This window comes from Gigantopelta aegis, chromosome 4 (assembly GCF_016097555.1).
Source record: "Gigantopelta aegis isolate Gae_Host chromosome 4, Gae_host_genome, whole genome shotgun sequence".
Lineage (NCBI taxonomy): Eukaryota > Metazoa > Mollusca > Gastropoda > Neomphalida > Peltospiridae > Gigantopelta > Gigantopelta aegis.
The window spans coordinates 112,373,401-112,389,658 of record NC_054702.1 but is presented as its reverse complement, the minus strand read 5'-3'; the positions used below and the strand labels follow the sequence as shown (position 1 = coordinate 112,389,658).

General features: G+C 37.6%; 1 protein-coding gene across 2 annotated transcripts; it reads left to right on the top strand.

The window, feature by feature from the left end:
* The first annotated feature begins 3,587 nt into the window (after positions 1 to 3,587).
* LOC121371801 lies at positions 3,588 to 16,163 on the top strand. 2 transcript variants are annotated; one of them, XM_041497956.1, is made up of 4 exons: positions 3,588 to 3,629; positions 9,083 to 9,893; positions 12,162 to 13,139; positions 13,747 to 16,163. In XM_041497956.1, exons 2-4 carry the CDS (start codon positions 9,269 to 9,271, stop codon positions 15,096 to 15,098), a joined length of 2,955 nt encoding a protein of 984 aa, XP_041353890.1. In that variant the 5' UTR covers positions 3,588 to 3,629; positions 9,083 to 9,268; the 3' UTR covers positions 15,099 to 16,163. The 2 variants fall into 2 exon arrangements, with proteins under 2 accessions (XP_041353890.1, XP_041353891.1); XM_041497957.1 differs by lacking the exon at positions 3,588 to 3,629 and having other exon boundaries at positions 8,338 to 9,893.
* Positions 16,164 to 16,258: the final 95 nt, after the last annotated feature.

Genomic DNA, 16,258 nt, shown 5'->3' with positions numbered 1-16,258 from the left:
GCACACATCTCAGCTATCTGGGTTGTCTGTCCAGGACAGAGGGTTAGTTGTTAGTGAGAGAGAAGTCTGTGTAGTCGTTAAACTCGTCCTGGGTGGGAGCCGGTACAGCGGTGCGAACCTAGAACCTACCAGCCTTCTGTTCGCTGGCCTAACCACTACACCACAGTGATAGGTCATTTCTTTTACTGATGTTATATTATAGAACTATTATAGCCTACTGCGTTGTAAGCTTTCACAGAATGTTTCTTAAAACTATAGCAGTCCAAAGTATTAATATTCAACACGAAAAAGCCCCTAAACTATCCTCGACATATTTTGTAAACAAAGGTTATTATTTTACCGATCGAACGTCCATTTATAACAACAAAACCGTGCACATACACACACACACACACACACACGTCCCCCGCCCACCACCACCACCACATACAGCCAAAGTTGAGTACATGCACATGGAGTGATTAAAAAGGATGTTGTTGTTTTTTGTTGTTTGTTGTTTGTTCTTTGTTCTTTCTTTTGTTTTTTTCCTTTCTTTTTCTTCTTTTATGTTTGCATTTACCATAGTTTGACATCCAGTAGCCAATGTATTTTTCGTGTTTGGGTGTCGTTTAACATCTATAGATTCTATTCTAGTCTTCTTTTTGGTTGGGTGTTGTTGGAATTTTTTGTTGGGTTTTTCTTGTTTTGTGTGTTGGGTTTTTCTCTCTTTTCTTTTCTTTTTTATCTTTTTTTTAGGGGCAGGGGTCATCGTGTGTGTGTGTGTGTGTGTGTGTGTGTGTGTGTGTGTGTGTGGTCATCTTCAAAGTTTAAAGTAATTGCGTTTTCTAACAACTATATTAATAATATAGGTAATTTTGACGTGAGTCTAGTAAGCTTTAATTAGGATGTCGATTATAACAATAATAAAATTAAAATTAAAACAAGCAAAAATTGAAATATTATGAATGAAAGCTGTTCTTTATTTCTAACATATTTTATATTAAGCCGGTACCGGGATGCGATCCCGGTATTTTCAGTATCAGTTACAATTATATTTCCTCTACAAAACCAGCTAGCGTTAAACGTGTTTTTCTGTATCCAGAGGTACAGTTATTGCTAAACACGTATGTACGATAGGCATGAGGAGGGTGACGTGACTTGACGCAAGGAAGGTTACGTTTCAATAGCTATTTCTGTAAATATGTGAACTGTTACCCGTATCGTGTCTTGAGGGGGGGGGGGGGGGGGGGGGTAATTTTTGAATCTGTATTTTTATAAACATGTGAACTATTAGACATTAAACCGCTATTTATATAAACATATGAATTATTACCCATATATTGACGTAAATCGGTATTTCAGTTAACGTGTGTACTGTTACGCGCGTGTTGACGTCGGGTGGTGGTGGTGGTGGTGGGGGGGGGGGGGGGGGGGTACGTTTGTATCGATATTGTTTATAAACATGTGAACTGTTAGCCGTGTCTTGACCTGAGGGAGGTTATGTTTAAATTCGTATTTCTTTAAACAAGTGAACTATTAGACGTGATTTGACGTAAATGGAGATTACATTTAAATCAGTATTTCAATAAACGTATAAACTATTAGACATGTCTTGACGTGAGGGAGGTTACGTTTCAATCGGTATTTCTATAAACATGTGAACTATTAGATATGTATTGACTTGAGGGAGGTTACGTTTCAATCGGTATTTCTATAAACATGTGAACTATTAGATATATATTGACGTGAGGGAGGTTACGTTTCAATCGGTATTTCTATAAACATGTCAACTATTAGATATGTATTGACGTGAGGGAGGTTACGTTTCAATCGGTATTTCTATAAACATGTCAACTATTAGATATGTATTGACGTGAGGGAGGTTACGTTTCAATCGGTATTTCTATAAACATGTCAACTATTAGATATGTATTGACGTGAGGGAGGTTACGTTTCAATCGGTATTTCTATAAACATATGAACCATTAGATATGTATTGACTTGAGGGAGGTTACGTTTCAATCGGTATTTCTATAAACATGTCAACTATTAGATATGTATTGACGTGAGGGAGGTTACGTTTCAATCAGTATTTCTATAAACATGTGAACTATTAGATATGTATTGACTTGAGGGAGGTTACGTTTGAATCGGTATTTCTATAAATATGTGAACTATTAGATATGTCTTGGCGTGGGAGGGTAAGATTGAATTGATGTGAACTATTGGATATGTCGACGCCAGGTAGGTTACGTTTGAGTCAGTATTTCTATAAACATGTGAACTATTAGACATGTCTTGACAACAGGTAGGTTATGTTTGATAAACATGTGAACTATTAGATATGTCTTGACAACAGGTAGGTTATGTTTGATAAACATGTGAACTATTAGATACGTCTTGGCGTGAGGTAGGTTGCATTTCAGTCGGTATTTCTATAAATATGTGAACTACGATGTCAAACTTCGATCACTCCACCACCTTCGATCTCTCGAAAACTTCGATCTCTCGATCTGAAACTACGTGTCCCGGCTAAGTTGCTATACAAACTAGTAATAACGACCTTCGAAAAATCAAACTTCGAAAATTCGATAACCTCGATCTCTCGACCTAATTCTTTGGTCCCGCCATAAAGATTTAATAGAGTATGTACCTCTAAAACTCGACGCGTGTGGATTGATCAAACTGTCTTTGCCGATAGTAGTTTAAAGACGAATGTATTGTCAATCATGTCAAACAAGCGAAGCGCGGCTGTCTCGGGTGGTCTTGGCTGTCGAGGATTAGGGTGATAATTACAGAATAATAGTCGACTAAGCGGAACGAAATGATCCTATGTTTGGTAGTCGGTGTTCGTCCGTGGTGGAGAGTCTCGCTACGTAATACTTAATTACAGACACAATCTGGTTAACTTCACAGAGCATTTGTAATAATTGTTAGCGCTGTTTGTTTTTGCTTTCAAAGGCGTGAATCGTGTCAAACTTTAGCTTTTCTATTTATGTATCAGTTAATGTTTATCAATTACCAGTCATTTATGGTGCAAACATGTTGTTGCGGCGATTTGCAAAATGTTCAGAATCTGTTAAAACACAATTATTTGTGAGTTATTGTTGTAATTTGTACGCGGGTGGATTATGGGTGAAATTTACACAGGATACCATGAAGGATCTTAATTTATTACCCATATGGGCTCAAATATACAGCGTAATATTTGTTCGATCTCTGCACAGTGTGCAGATTGCTTCTACAGCCACTGATTGGCTGGCTTAAAAATCACGACGTTTGGTTGGTTGCTTGGCATGGCCGGAACTTCACTTTCATTCATATAATGTTTCCATTCATGAGTCAGATTACACATACGTTATACGATCTACAAAGATTTACAAAAACAAATAGACTCATTTGTTTCGTAAACATGAAATGGTATAGTTTAATAAGCAGCGGCTTTAGTAATATATACAAATAATTATTTTCAAATGCAAATACAGTTGTATTATTTTGTACTGTAAACATTTGGCTGTAACAAGAACGCCGTTTGCTATAACGTCACTTACATTACGTCATGTAATGCGCGTAAGATTATATGACGTAATGGCTGATGGCTTTGTTGTAGACTGCAGAGGAATATAAAAATCAGTTAAAATTGACAATGGGTAATAAAGAGTTTAACCAACTCGCTACGAACTACGAATTATCGCCAAAGGCTCGGGTTTACAACATTCATTCACTCGGGACAGATAATTCATAATTCCTCGTAGCTCGTTAGTTATTCTCTAAATATGTTATAATAATGCATACCGATGGGATGATCGGACAACGACGACCATACAGTACCAGCAAGATGTTTGTCAGTCATCGACTAAAAAGCTTTGGCGCTTTACTTCGCTCAACAGCATATTCGCTGAAGAGCAGAATCGAAACAACTTCAAATGACCTACTTGCCCACCTGCGGTGTACAACTGTGTACGTCAAATCTGTATGTGTAAATCGCTGGCACAAGCTGCTGTATATTATGTAATCAGTTTTGTATGTGATGTTTATATAGAATAAGAATAATTTATTTGCATAACACCCGAATATGGGCAGAGCAAAAGTAATGTTCTATGGATCTCTGATCTGAAATAAAAAATCTATTATTATTATTATTATTATTATTATTATTACTATTACTATTATTATTATTATTATTATTATTTAGTTATGTTAAAAATTGATACATCACAGATCGAGAAATCTGGGGAAGGACCCGGTAATGTGGGGTTTGCCAGATCGGTTTTAAAAAGCTCTGCTTTCTTGTCATCCAAGCAATCTTGTGTAGGGCCCAGAAATGGAGGGTGGTTGGCTAGATTGGAGAAAGAAGTAGAGGTGCGAAGCATACATAATTTTGTGTAAAACAAATATACTTATAGTGTTATTCGGCATTCAGTGTTTTATTTGTTAGTTACGTTCCGCCATGTTTTGACATCTGAAAAATACGTCAACGTTACTTTTTGTTATTTATATATGTATGTAAATGCCTTCTTTTTTTTCGTTTTTTTTTACTGTCAATAAATACATATAGCCTATATGCCCAAGCATATATTTCAAATTCATCTGGGTGATCCTTTTTGTTTTATTTACTTACTTTTACAATATACATAAAATGAATGTACGACAGGCGTCGAAGATGCCAACAGCTGGGGTAGCGTGGGATGAGATGGGGTGGCGTGGGGTGAGTTTACTGATATATTAATTCGCCTTTCAACTGTGGATGCATAGTTTTTAGAGTTCAGAGATAGGCAGTGAAGCGCATGCTTCTTACAATATTAAGCGAAATAAACCAGCTGCAATGTTGCAACCAGATGCAATGCAGTTTCAAATTTGAACTGTTATATATTAATTTCGAAAACTCGAACTCCCTGAAACTCGAACTGCCCCCTTCAAGATCGAGTTATCGAAGTTTCACTATATTAGATGTGTCTTGACATAAACTGATGTTTCTAGTAGCCATGCAACACCATCTCGCACTTTTTGTTCTGTACACAACTGATATTTCTGTGGTGTACACAACTGATATTTCTGTGGTGTACACAACTGATATGTCTGTGGTGTACACAGCTCATATGTCTGTGGTGTACACAACTGATATGTCTGTGATGTACACAGCTCATATGTCTGTGGTGTACACAACTGATATATATATATGTGTGGTGTACACAGCTCATGTCTGTGGTGTACCCAACTGATATGTCTGTGGTGTCCACAGCTCATATGTCTGTGGTGTCCACAACTGATATGTCTGTGGTGTACACAACTGATATGTCTGTGGTGTACACAACTGATATGTCTGGTGTCCACAACTGATATGGCTGTGCTGTACACAACTGGTATGTTTGTGGTGTACACAACTGGTATGTCTGTTTGTGTCCACAACGGATGTCTGTGGTGTCCACAACTGATGTATGTGGTGTCCACAACTGATATGTCTGTGATGTACACAGCTCATATGTCTGTGGTGTACACAACTGATATATATATGTGTGTGTGGTGTACACAGCTCATATGTCTGTGGTGTACCCAACTGATATGTCTGTGGTGTCCACAGCTCATGTCTGTGGTGTCCACAACTGATATGTCTGTGGTGTACACAAATGATATGTCTGTGGTGTCCACAACTGATATGTCTGTGGTGTACACAACTGATATGTCTGTGGTGTACACAACTGATATGTCTGTGGTGTCCACAACTGATATGGCTGTGCTGTACACAACTGGTATGTTTGTGGTGTACACAACTGGTATGTCTGTTTGTGTCCACAACTGATGTCTGTGGTGTCCACAACTGATGTATGTGGTGTCCACAACTGATATGTCTATGGTGTACACAACTGATGTCTGTGGTGTCCACAACTGATGTCTGTGGTGTACACAACTGATATGTCTGTGGTGTACACAACTGATATGTCTGTGGTGTACACAACTGATATGTCTGTGGTGTCCACAACTGATGTATGTGGTGTACACAACTGATATGTCTGTGGTGTACACAACTGATATGTCTGTGGTGTACACAACTGATATGTCTGTGGTGTACACAACTGATATGTCTGTGGTGTCCACAACTGATGTCTGTGGTGTACACAACTGATATGTCTGTGGTGTACACAACTGATATGTATGTGGTGTACACAACTGATATGTCTGTGGTGTCCACAACTGATATGGCTGTGGTGTACACAGCTCACATGTCTGTGGTGTACACAACTGATATGTATGTGGTGTACACAACTGATATGTCTGTGGTGTACACAACTGATATGTCTGTGGTGTACACAGCTCATATGCCTGTGGTGTACATCACTGATATGTCTGTAGTTCACAAAACTGATATGTCTCTAGTGTACACAACGGATATGTATGTAGTGTACAAACGGATATGGCTGTAGTTTGCAAAATTGATTGGTCTTCAGTGTACAAAACTGATATGTGTGAAATGAATAAAACTGATTGGTCTTTAGTGTACAAAACTGATATGTCTGAAGTGAACAAAACTAATATGTGTGAAGTGAATAAAACTGATTGGTCTTTAGGGTACACAATTGATATGCTTTTCTTTGCACTGATTTGCTTAGCTTTGCTTTTGCTTTTGCTTTTGTTTTTGTTTTTGTTTTTGTTTTGTTTTGTTTGTGTGGGATTTTTTGGTTGTTTTCTTGTGAGTGTTCAAATTTAAATAGTAATAAATAACGCATTCTGATAATGTGATAAGCTTTAAACAAGAAGAGGAATTCATCGCTACTGTACCTCGTCCTTGTTACAAATAGCCTACTATAGATTATTTTACCTCTGGGTATGTTAATAATTTTTCTGTTTCGGATGGCATTCTATGATGTATTAATCAATGTAATTCTATGTTTAAAGTTGCTAGTTATAAATACACCTGACCACGTATAGGTGAACTTGCTTTGATTCACAATATATATGATCATATTTGGTATTTAGAGAATATCCCTGTTGCTAAAATAGAAACGAAGTAAAATTGATCATTAGTCGACACGGGAAACACAAACACATTGTGTGTTTTTTTCCAATTAACTATCGATTAACACCTGTACCTATGAAGTCGGCACTCATTAGCAGAAGTGAGGTACAGCCAACACCTGCGTCGTCAAAGAGGATGGTTTTGAGTTGTTGTCCATTCGTGACGATAGGGACTTGCCCGTACGTACGTGACACACACGACGTCACCGCTCTATAGCGACTTCATTTGTGACCTGACATAGACGACGTCACCGCTCTATAGCGACTTCATTTATGTGTGATCTGACTTTCATAAAATTTCACATATAGGAATAGGGTTATGATATATTCTTGTTTTTCTTTTTCTTCCTTCCTCCCTCCCTCCGTCCCCCCCCCTCTCTCTCTCTCTCTCTCTCTCTCTCTCTCTCTCTCTCTCTCTCTCTCTCTCTCTCTCTCTCTCTCTCTCTCTCTCCATCAAAGGTCACTGTTACTAAAATAAAAATACATCACCACTCTAGTTACTTCATTTCTCATCCATTTTGTCTTTTATGAAACTTCACAAACAGAAATAGTTCGTGTCTGATCTACCTCTGTCAAGTTGGCATTATGACTTTTGACAGAAGCAAACCCAATGTGCTCGGTTAGACTGTCATTAAATGACACAAACAAGTGTTAAATGTTTTCAGTGTCGTTTCTAGTACACTTTCAAAGTGCAGCTTAAATATATTACTAGTTCTGTTGGCGTTTTGTCATGTGTACCTTCTGTGGATGAGGCACATATTTCAATCATTGTTAAAGGACTTTTGTATAGCCTCCTTCACACACACACACACACGCGCGCGCGCGCGCGCACACATATACACACTAATGTACGTACACACATGCGCATGTACAAACACACATATGTACATACACATGCACACACACACACACACACACACACACACACACACACATGTGCGAAATGCTCAGGTGGTATGTTTTGAGCAAGACTATTCAACTTTATGCTTCATTTTACAGGTTATTCTAAATATATATAAGCAGAGCAATATGTTTAATATTTGCTCACTGCAACAATAGTTTTAATGCTGTTGTGCAATATTTATAAAAGTCAGTGAGATATATAAATTTACCAATCAACAGAAGTAGAATATATTAATAATGTATTTAAAGGTATATTGTCACAGACCACTGACCTATTTAATGGTCTAACAAAGTATTAACTGAACAAATATAATTTGATTTGTCCCTAAATATACTTTATTCAACCATCTATATAACCACCATACTCCATTTATTAATGACATTTTGTAAAAATAATTGAATTATGGCAATGGTCCATAATTCAAAAACTAAAATTGCCGAGAGGGATGACATGGATTTCACTCCATCATGGTTCAGGTAAGGCGGTGCTATAGCTAGATTTGATTTCCAACAATTAATGTTATTTTTATTTATTATCCATTTTTAGAGAAATAAGGTCCTTAATTCTGTGACAGTATGCCTTTAATCTGTAGCATGCTCTCTAGTTGTAAAACGTTCAGTTTATTCTCAGTGTATTGTAATTAGTTATCTACCGGTGTGGAATAATGTCTTGGATTTTAGTAAGCTGATACGTATGAAGGGTATACTATGTTGGCATTTCGTTTTAGGTTAACTACATTACACACATGAATGATATAATTTACCATTGCCTTGTTCCAGTTTGGCTACCTGATATATACTATACAATCTAGCCTCATATCGTTTTAAAGTTCATTTTATAAAATATACATTGTAGCGGTATATCATTTTAGGTGATATATATCAAGGATATAATGTGGCGTCATATCATTTTAGGTGATATATATCAAGGATATAATGTGGCGTCATATCATTTTAGGTGATACATATAAAGGATATAATGTGGCGTCATATCATTTTGGCTAATACATAGCAAGGATATAATGTGGCGTTATATCATTTTGGCTAATAAATAGCAAGGATATAATGCAGATTCATATTGTTTTAAATAGCTGATACATATTAAGGCTTCGGTATAGCGTTAGTTTTGATTAGTTGAAATATATATATTAAAAAAGATATAATGTGTCCTTTTATATTGTTTTAGGTTGATATATTTGAAGAAAAAGAAAAAGAAATGTGCACGACGTTTAGAAGCAATCTGAATAATTAACATAACCAACATTCACTTGGAGCATGCTTAACTCGGCTCGCTAGTTACGACCAATCACGCAATAGATTAAGGCCAGGCTGCGGCAGTCATGTGACTTCTGGTGACGTCGTAACGACCAACATGGAGCGACGTCGTCGTTTTACTCAACAGCGCAGTATCGGGGAGGCGTTTAGTAATTTTGTGGGAAATGGAGCGAGCCGCTTTCGGAAATTAGTAACTCGTATGAACAGACAAAGACAGTACGGGTCCATATCAAACATTCCTGGTCAATCACCTGGTGTTTCTGAGGAACACGTGACGTCGACAACATGTGAACCTCGGTCCAATCATCAACAAGCTGTCCAAGAGGCTAAAATTCACGAGGATAAAGCACGTGCAGTTTGTGCTCAAAATGAGGCGGTGTTGCGATTACTTATGAAACGTGAGAGGGTGAGAAGGCTTTCACTTCAGTCGTCTACTCCGGATTGTCAACCAAGCGAATCGGGAAGAATGACGAGGGAACGAATAAGGTGCACACCATTGCCATCGGGTAGAAATCAAACACGATTAGAACCAGGAGCGTTGCCGGGAGAATATGGTCGGCTGTCTGCCAACCCAGAGAGCAGGGACTCTTCGGGTTCCAAAGAACATTCCCATCATGCATCTCGTGCCCTGATGCCATCTGTTGGAGGAGTTCATGGTAGTCGCCAAATGGCACGTGGTCTCATTAAAGCTAGTGGCTACACCCATGACCACAGACATTCAGGTAATTGAAATAAATACACATGGTCGAGTATGTAATACTGTTTAGTATGAAATTAGTTTCCCGCATCATATCATACTGAGAGGAATAAATAATTCAATGTATATTTCTTTGAATATTTTATTATAAAAATGACATGTTTTATTCCATTTGTTTTTTCCGATTTGAACAATATCCTCTTTCAATACAGTTGCTACATAATTTAATTTTCCACATGATTAATGTATATGGCATGACATTTGTATAAGAAAATATTCAGTGAAATACCAATTCCATTATTTATGCCTCTCAGTATATTAAATTATAAAGTCTTCCTCTTCGCACCATGTTCTGTTCATTGACACTGATGACGTCAAATGCAAGATTTTTTCATTAGCATTGTATGCCAAATTACTACTCGCTGGTATTGTGGTTATTAGTTGACCCATGTATCTCTGGTTTGTCGAAGTAAGATGAGGATTTGTATCAGTATCTTGTATTACAGTGAATTAGTATATATAAGAGATTGGAACCCCAGTTACTTTATAACATATCCAGGTATGATGTTTTAAAGAAAATGGTGCGTAGGACTAAGGAGATACTGGCAATGGCGTACTATAAGAGATCTTATGTCTCTCGGTCATTACTCCAGTACCATAAGACATCTTATGTCTTTCGATCGTTACCCCAGTTCCAATCTCTTACATAATCAGCTCGGTTTAGATTAGTGTTCGATGTACGACAGACGATACATGCTTTTATTAATCCTGCAATAAGTAACACAAAACAAATGTTTGTATTTAATATGCGACGTAAAATATTTAAAATGTATTTTTAGCAAACCTTTGTTTCTTAGAAAGTTGTTTAAATATTTAGTATAACGTTTATAGACCAACATCGTATTATTCTTATCATGCGTATCATATAGTGTTATAACCACGCACGCACACATGCTTCTAGTTATTAACATATACTTCCTTTATTGTTGCCATTTCATCTCACCAGCCTGGAAATCGATAATGTATTTATACTTGTTGAATATATAAAAGCTAGCGTTTAATAAAACCGATTAACTAATCATAATTGTCTATCGATAAATATTGTCACAAAATATATCATATACATTTCTTTGTTTATTAATAATTTTGGTTCTTTTGGATCCCCTCAAATTCGGCCAAAACAATAGATATTCGGGCAAAATGAGTTTGCCTGAAATCTTTTCACCATGTATTTTCATTTCTACCCACAATATTAGTTGTAATCCATGTTAAAATACGAATGATTCGTTTGCAACTCTATATACTGGTAGCTGACCGGCCTCGGTGGCGTAGTGGTTAGGCCATCGGTCTACAGGCTGGTAGGTACTGGGTTCGGATCTCAGTCGAGGCATGGGATGTTTAATCCAGATACCAACTCCAAACCTTGAGTGAGTGCTCCGCAAGGCTCAATGGGTAGGTGTACATCACTTGCACCGACCAGCGATCCATAACTGGTTCAACAAAGGCCATGGTTTGTGCTATCCTACCTGTGGGAAGCGCAAATAAAAGATCCCTTGCTGCTAATCGGAAAGAGTAGCCCATGTAGTGGCGACAGCGGGTTTCCTCTCAAAATCTGTGTGATCCATAACCATATGTTTGACGCCATATAACCGTAAATAAAATGTGTTGAGTGCGTCGTTAAATAAAACATTTCTTTCTATATAGCTGTTTGGTAGTAATGTCAATATCAATAACTTTTGTTATCCAGATTCGGGCAATTTCGTTTAATTTGGGCAAACACCAGCCTCCCGTACGCTTATGATAGGTAATCTTGGAATGCGTATTCTTCAAACTGGGCTAATATATTGACAGATGTCAGAATTAATAACATGTTAATAGACAGCCAGTGGGGCGGTTAACAAAAAAACAATGGTGTACTTTTGGGTAAAAGCATGAAATTTTGCACATATATACCGTGATCAGGGAATATTTAAACAAAGGCTATGAAAGTATGCACTCAGAACAAAAGGAGTTCCAGTTTCCGTGAAAACATACACCACACTCCCATATAATTGTTCTGGTTAAGCCACCGAAGACAATAAAGTTAGTTAAAAACACTACCATAAAATAGGTTTTCTCTAGTGGCCAAAATAGTTCTTGGTTTTGTATCTTAGGTTGTAAAAAAATAGCATGTTTTTAAAATAAGTTAAATTGAATACTTTAGTATATGAGTATATTGAATATACTGTGTAGACGTGTAACCAACTTAAGTCGCACGTATTCATTAATGTACTTCACTGATGGCTTATTTCAGCGTCAAGTGGACTGGAGTGTCAATCACTTAGTACAAACACTACTTGTACAGGCAACAGTAATGGTGGTTCTAAGGATCTGGTCAACCGTCCTGGTGGTTCTAAGGATCTTGTAAGAGGTGTCATACACGACTGTGATGCTATATACAGTGATGGACATCACAAAAGCCAAGGAAGCCATGATACCATACTAATAAATATTGACAACAACGATGTTCATCCGTCTGAGGCTGGGATGTCACACGAATGTAATGATGTCACGGATGTCGGCGAACATCTCCCAGCATCAGTTACAACAGAACGGAAACATACAGGGCGTGCTTTCGGGCGATACATTGGTAAACAGGCAGGGCGGTTTCGAGCCTTGGTTTTAAAATTAAATGTAAGGAATCGTCGAAGATCGTCGGATGATAGTTCAGATAGTACGTTAGGGTCTTCGGCTAAAGAAGACTCGTCTTTAAAATATAAAATACAACCAAACGAATCAGTTGATAGAACCAGTTTCCATTCTATAAATGATATGGAAACTGTGTCAGACTCTTGTAAGTATCCGTCTGATATGGTGCCTTGTGGTGGCGCCAGTGGTGGTTGTGGCGGAGACAGTAGCGGCGATTGTTGTGGTGCAGTTAGCAGTCACGAATCGCAGTCATTGGCGAGAGACTCAATCAGTAAGAAATCTATATTTGAGCCTCGTACCAATATTGAAAATATGTGTTCCAGCAAAGAAGTGGTGAAGAAAAAACTTCAACGGTCGAGGAAAGAAAGAATTGGAAATTTGTCATACAAACACGTACATACTAATGAAATCAAGTATAGCAACTGCTCGCAAGAACCACGCACTGCGGTGGTGGGAAACAAAAACTGGAATGTAGTATCATCTGATGAAATCATTCAAAACCGTCACAGTGTTAGACAGTGGTCCAGTCAATCAAATATCAGCTTTGTTGAACAAGAGCAGCGTAACAACGTTCTAGAATCAGGTAATATATACCACTCCCTTATGACATCAGTAACATCGCCTGAGGGAGGGAAGACTGCCACTCCAAGACTAACTTAGAAAACCCAAACTTGCATAGTCGATTACCAAAATATATATATATATATATATATATATATATAAAATTGGAAAGGTATGTACACGATCAAAATAGGGTATTGGATCAAACATAATTTTAGTCAGCGATGCATCATATCGTGAATGGCATCCGAGTGTCTACGCTCGAAAGCAACGCCTTTTAGTTTGGCCTTTCATCGCGAGATCTGAACGCTTTTGAAAGCACCACCTTTCAGCTATATAGAATAGGAGCTGACAAATCTCTCTCTCGCTCTCTCTATCTCTCTTGACCTCTCTCGACCTCTCTCGACGTGTTGGTAGGTATATGTACATGAAAAACAATATAACGATATAGTCAAACTTGTCTGAACATGCTATCTAACACACCAAACGTGGCGTTTATGAGCAGGTGCACGTGCGTGAAGAAGATATATGTTCCAAGTACCCCTTAAAGACAGACAGATGTAGTTGTTTTACATGGTGCTCTTAATAGACAGTTTTTCTGTATTTCAACTGATGTCTTTCTTTTCTAGTTGCCCATCCTGAAGAAGCAACAGTCATCAGTAAGAAACGATATCTACCACTGGCTTCTGACATATATTCCCACACTGTTGATGTGACTAGTATGTCATCTCAGATCACGGGAAGAGTCGAAGCAGATGCTAACATAAAAACCAAACCTGCTAAGAAACCATTTTACAAACGAATTAGTGTTGATCGCCTTGCAACATTTGTGACAAAACGTTCTGGACATTTTCAGAAATTAACGACAAAATCGAACTCTAATGACTGTGTTTTAACAGTTTTTCAAAGTCCACACGCAAACGAGGATACTGATAATCAAACACCAACATTAGCGACTAAGACTATTAGTCTTCATGATAGTTGCACGGCGAGTTCGACCGACAGGTGCATTCCAGATGCACTTGACTTTCTGAAAATGGACACTGAGGTAGGCGACTCCAGTCGTTCATCGTCCGGCAAAACTGACCAAACCTCGCTTGTAAACCACCAAGGTAAGATGGGCTTAGATTCCTCCGATAATAAATACATCTACGATCACACTGTAATGGCGACCACAAAAGAAGAATGTGGTTCACAAGGGTCAAATGTGTTTGTTTTAGACAAGAAACGGGAAAAAGAAGAAAGCAAAGAAAATAGTAGTTGGATAAAGCTTGATATAAAGAAATCAGACATGTTACACGTTGCCGAATCCACCCCCACCCTCCTCGATATTGGCCAAGATGTCAGTGAAAAGAAGGTATTGGGCAAAACACAGTCTTGTAGTCCAAGGTTCCTACGAGCCAGCCACATAGAAAGACAGGACTTCTCCCAAGTTTTAACTTTCCTCAGCCTAAGTAGCATCATTACGGCGAGTAATGAACGCCTTCTGTGCAAACTTGGCGTCGATTCGTTGATTGACATCTCGAGTGTCGCGTTCGAGTCCCCGCAACAACGCAGGGTCTGTTACCCATGCGTGTGCAGAAAACACAACCACTTCCGGTCCAGGCTTAACATCAACATTGAAGACATTGAATGGGAAAATATCGAGGAACATTTTATAGACATAAACAAATTTATCGAAGGGGCTAGATTGTCGGGGAAATCCGTTCTTGTTTACAGTTACCATGGCAATTCGCGAGCTGCTGCTGTCGTAATTCAGTATTTAATGCGTCATTTCCGGATGTCGGTATCGTCAGCTTACAGTCTGGTAATCTCACGAAGACCATCTGTGTGCTTGAACCCTGGCTTCCAGAAAGCTCTTAAAAGGTTGGAGACCAAGTTATTTTCAGAGTGGAAGGAAACCGCTCCTTGTGAAACTGATATTGAAAACTATATGCTGAAACCAGCAGTAAAACAGGCTTGGACAGGATGCTTAGACTAGCCATTTCTGGTGCATTCATGTAAAATTGCTACCTGCACTATGTTACATATGTATGTGATGTTGGTTCTTCTTCATCTTATATGTTGGATATATTTTGTCAATATTACAATATTATTTATTTGAATATTAATTGTGTAATATTACCATGTATTAGTTTATTTATGAATTTGGTAGTTCACTTCACAGATGATCTAATTATCTTCCTAAAGATATCTAAAGTCCGTCCCATACTTCTACACAAATGTTTTTTGTAAATAATTTCAGTTTGGTTTGACGTAGGAAGAAAAGTAAAAGTGTTTCGGAAATAACAAAAAATACTATTTCTGTGTGCAATTTAAAAAAACAATCGGCTCAGAAATAAATAATTTGTATTAAATTCCATAGTATAAAAAAAGGCATTCCCTATGGGAAGGACTTGAGGTCTACATTTTAAATGAAACTACAATAAACTTAATTCTATAATTCCATTTTATTAAAAATGTTGCTATATAGCAGTGGATATAATTTCAGCAGCTGATGACGTGTTACGGATTATTATGGACTTTAATGTCTATATGAGTAGAGAACACTACATGAGTAGCCGTTGGATACCATTTGTCTTATATCGAGTTGTAAGAGAAGTTATATCTAACAGATACGAATGTAATATTCTATTTCTGAAATAAATTATAAATATAAATTAAATAATACGCCATAGAGCAATCAGTGTCGATTGTGTCTTTTTTGTTGTTGTTGCATGGTGTCTGTAGCTACCGGATCATCACCATGAAGCAACCAGTCACTAGTCCCATAAGTGATCTCGTGGTGTATTTTAGAAATATACTCATTATCAATTTCTATCTGTATCGAACTTCTAACCATGGATATGGAACGTGAATGCTCATTACGGTCAGCTGACCTACAAAATAATAAGAAGGTTTTGCTAGATAATATATAAATTTGGGTTGTCTCGAAACTTATTGTTCTTAAATGGATGTTGTGCTCAACCCCACAAAGGTTATTCCAAGATCTTTGGATTAAACATATTTAGTTGCTGTAAAAATAAACTGTTTTGGGATTGGTCAACATATCTTTCAAATTAATTTTATTTCCGATAAGATATACCAAAGGCAAAGATGGATTCTGGCGAGAGACCATTATTTATTTATTTAGTTTGTTGT

Excerpts from the sequence above, each read along its gene's own strand:
- LOC121371801 (XM_041497956.1), top strand. The coding sequence starts at position 9,269 with ATGGAGCGACGTCGTCGTTTTACTCAACAGCGCAGTATCGGGGAGGCG. Across the intron at positions 9,894-12,161 it reads CCATGACCACAGACATTCAG|CGTCAAGTGGACTGGAGTGT; the intron begins GTAATTGAAATA and ends GGCTTATTTCAG. Across the intron at positions 13,140-13,746 it reads TAACAACGTTCTAGAATCAG|TTGCCCATCCTGAAGAAGCA; the intron begins GTAATATATACC and ends TTTCTTTTCTAG.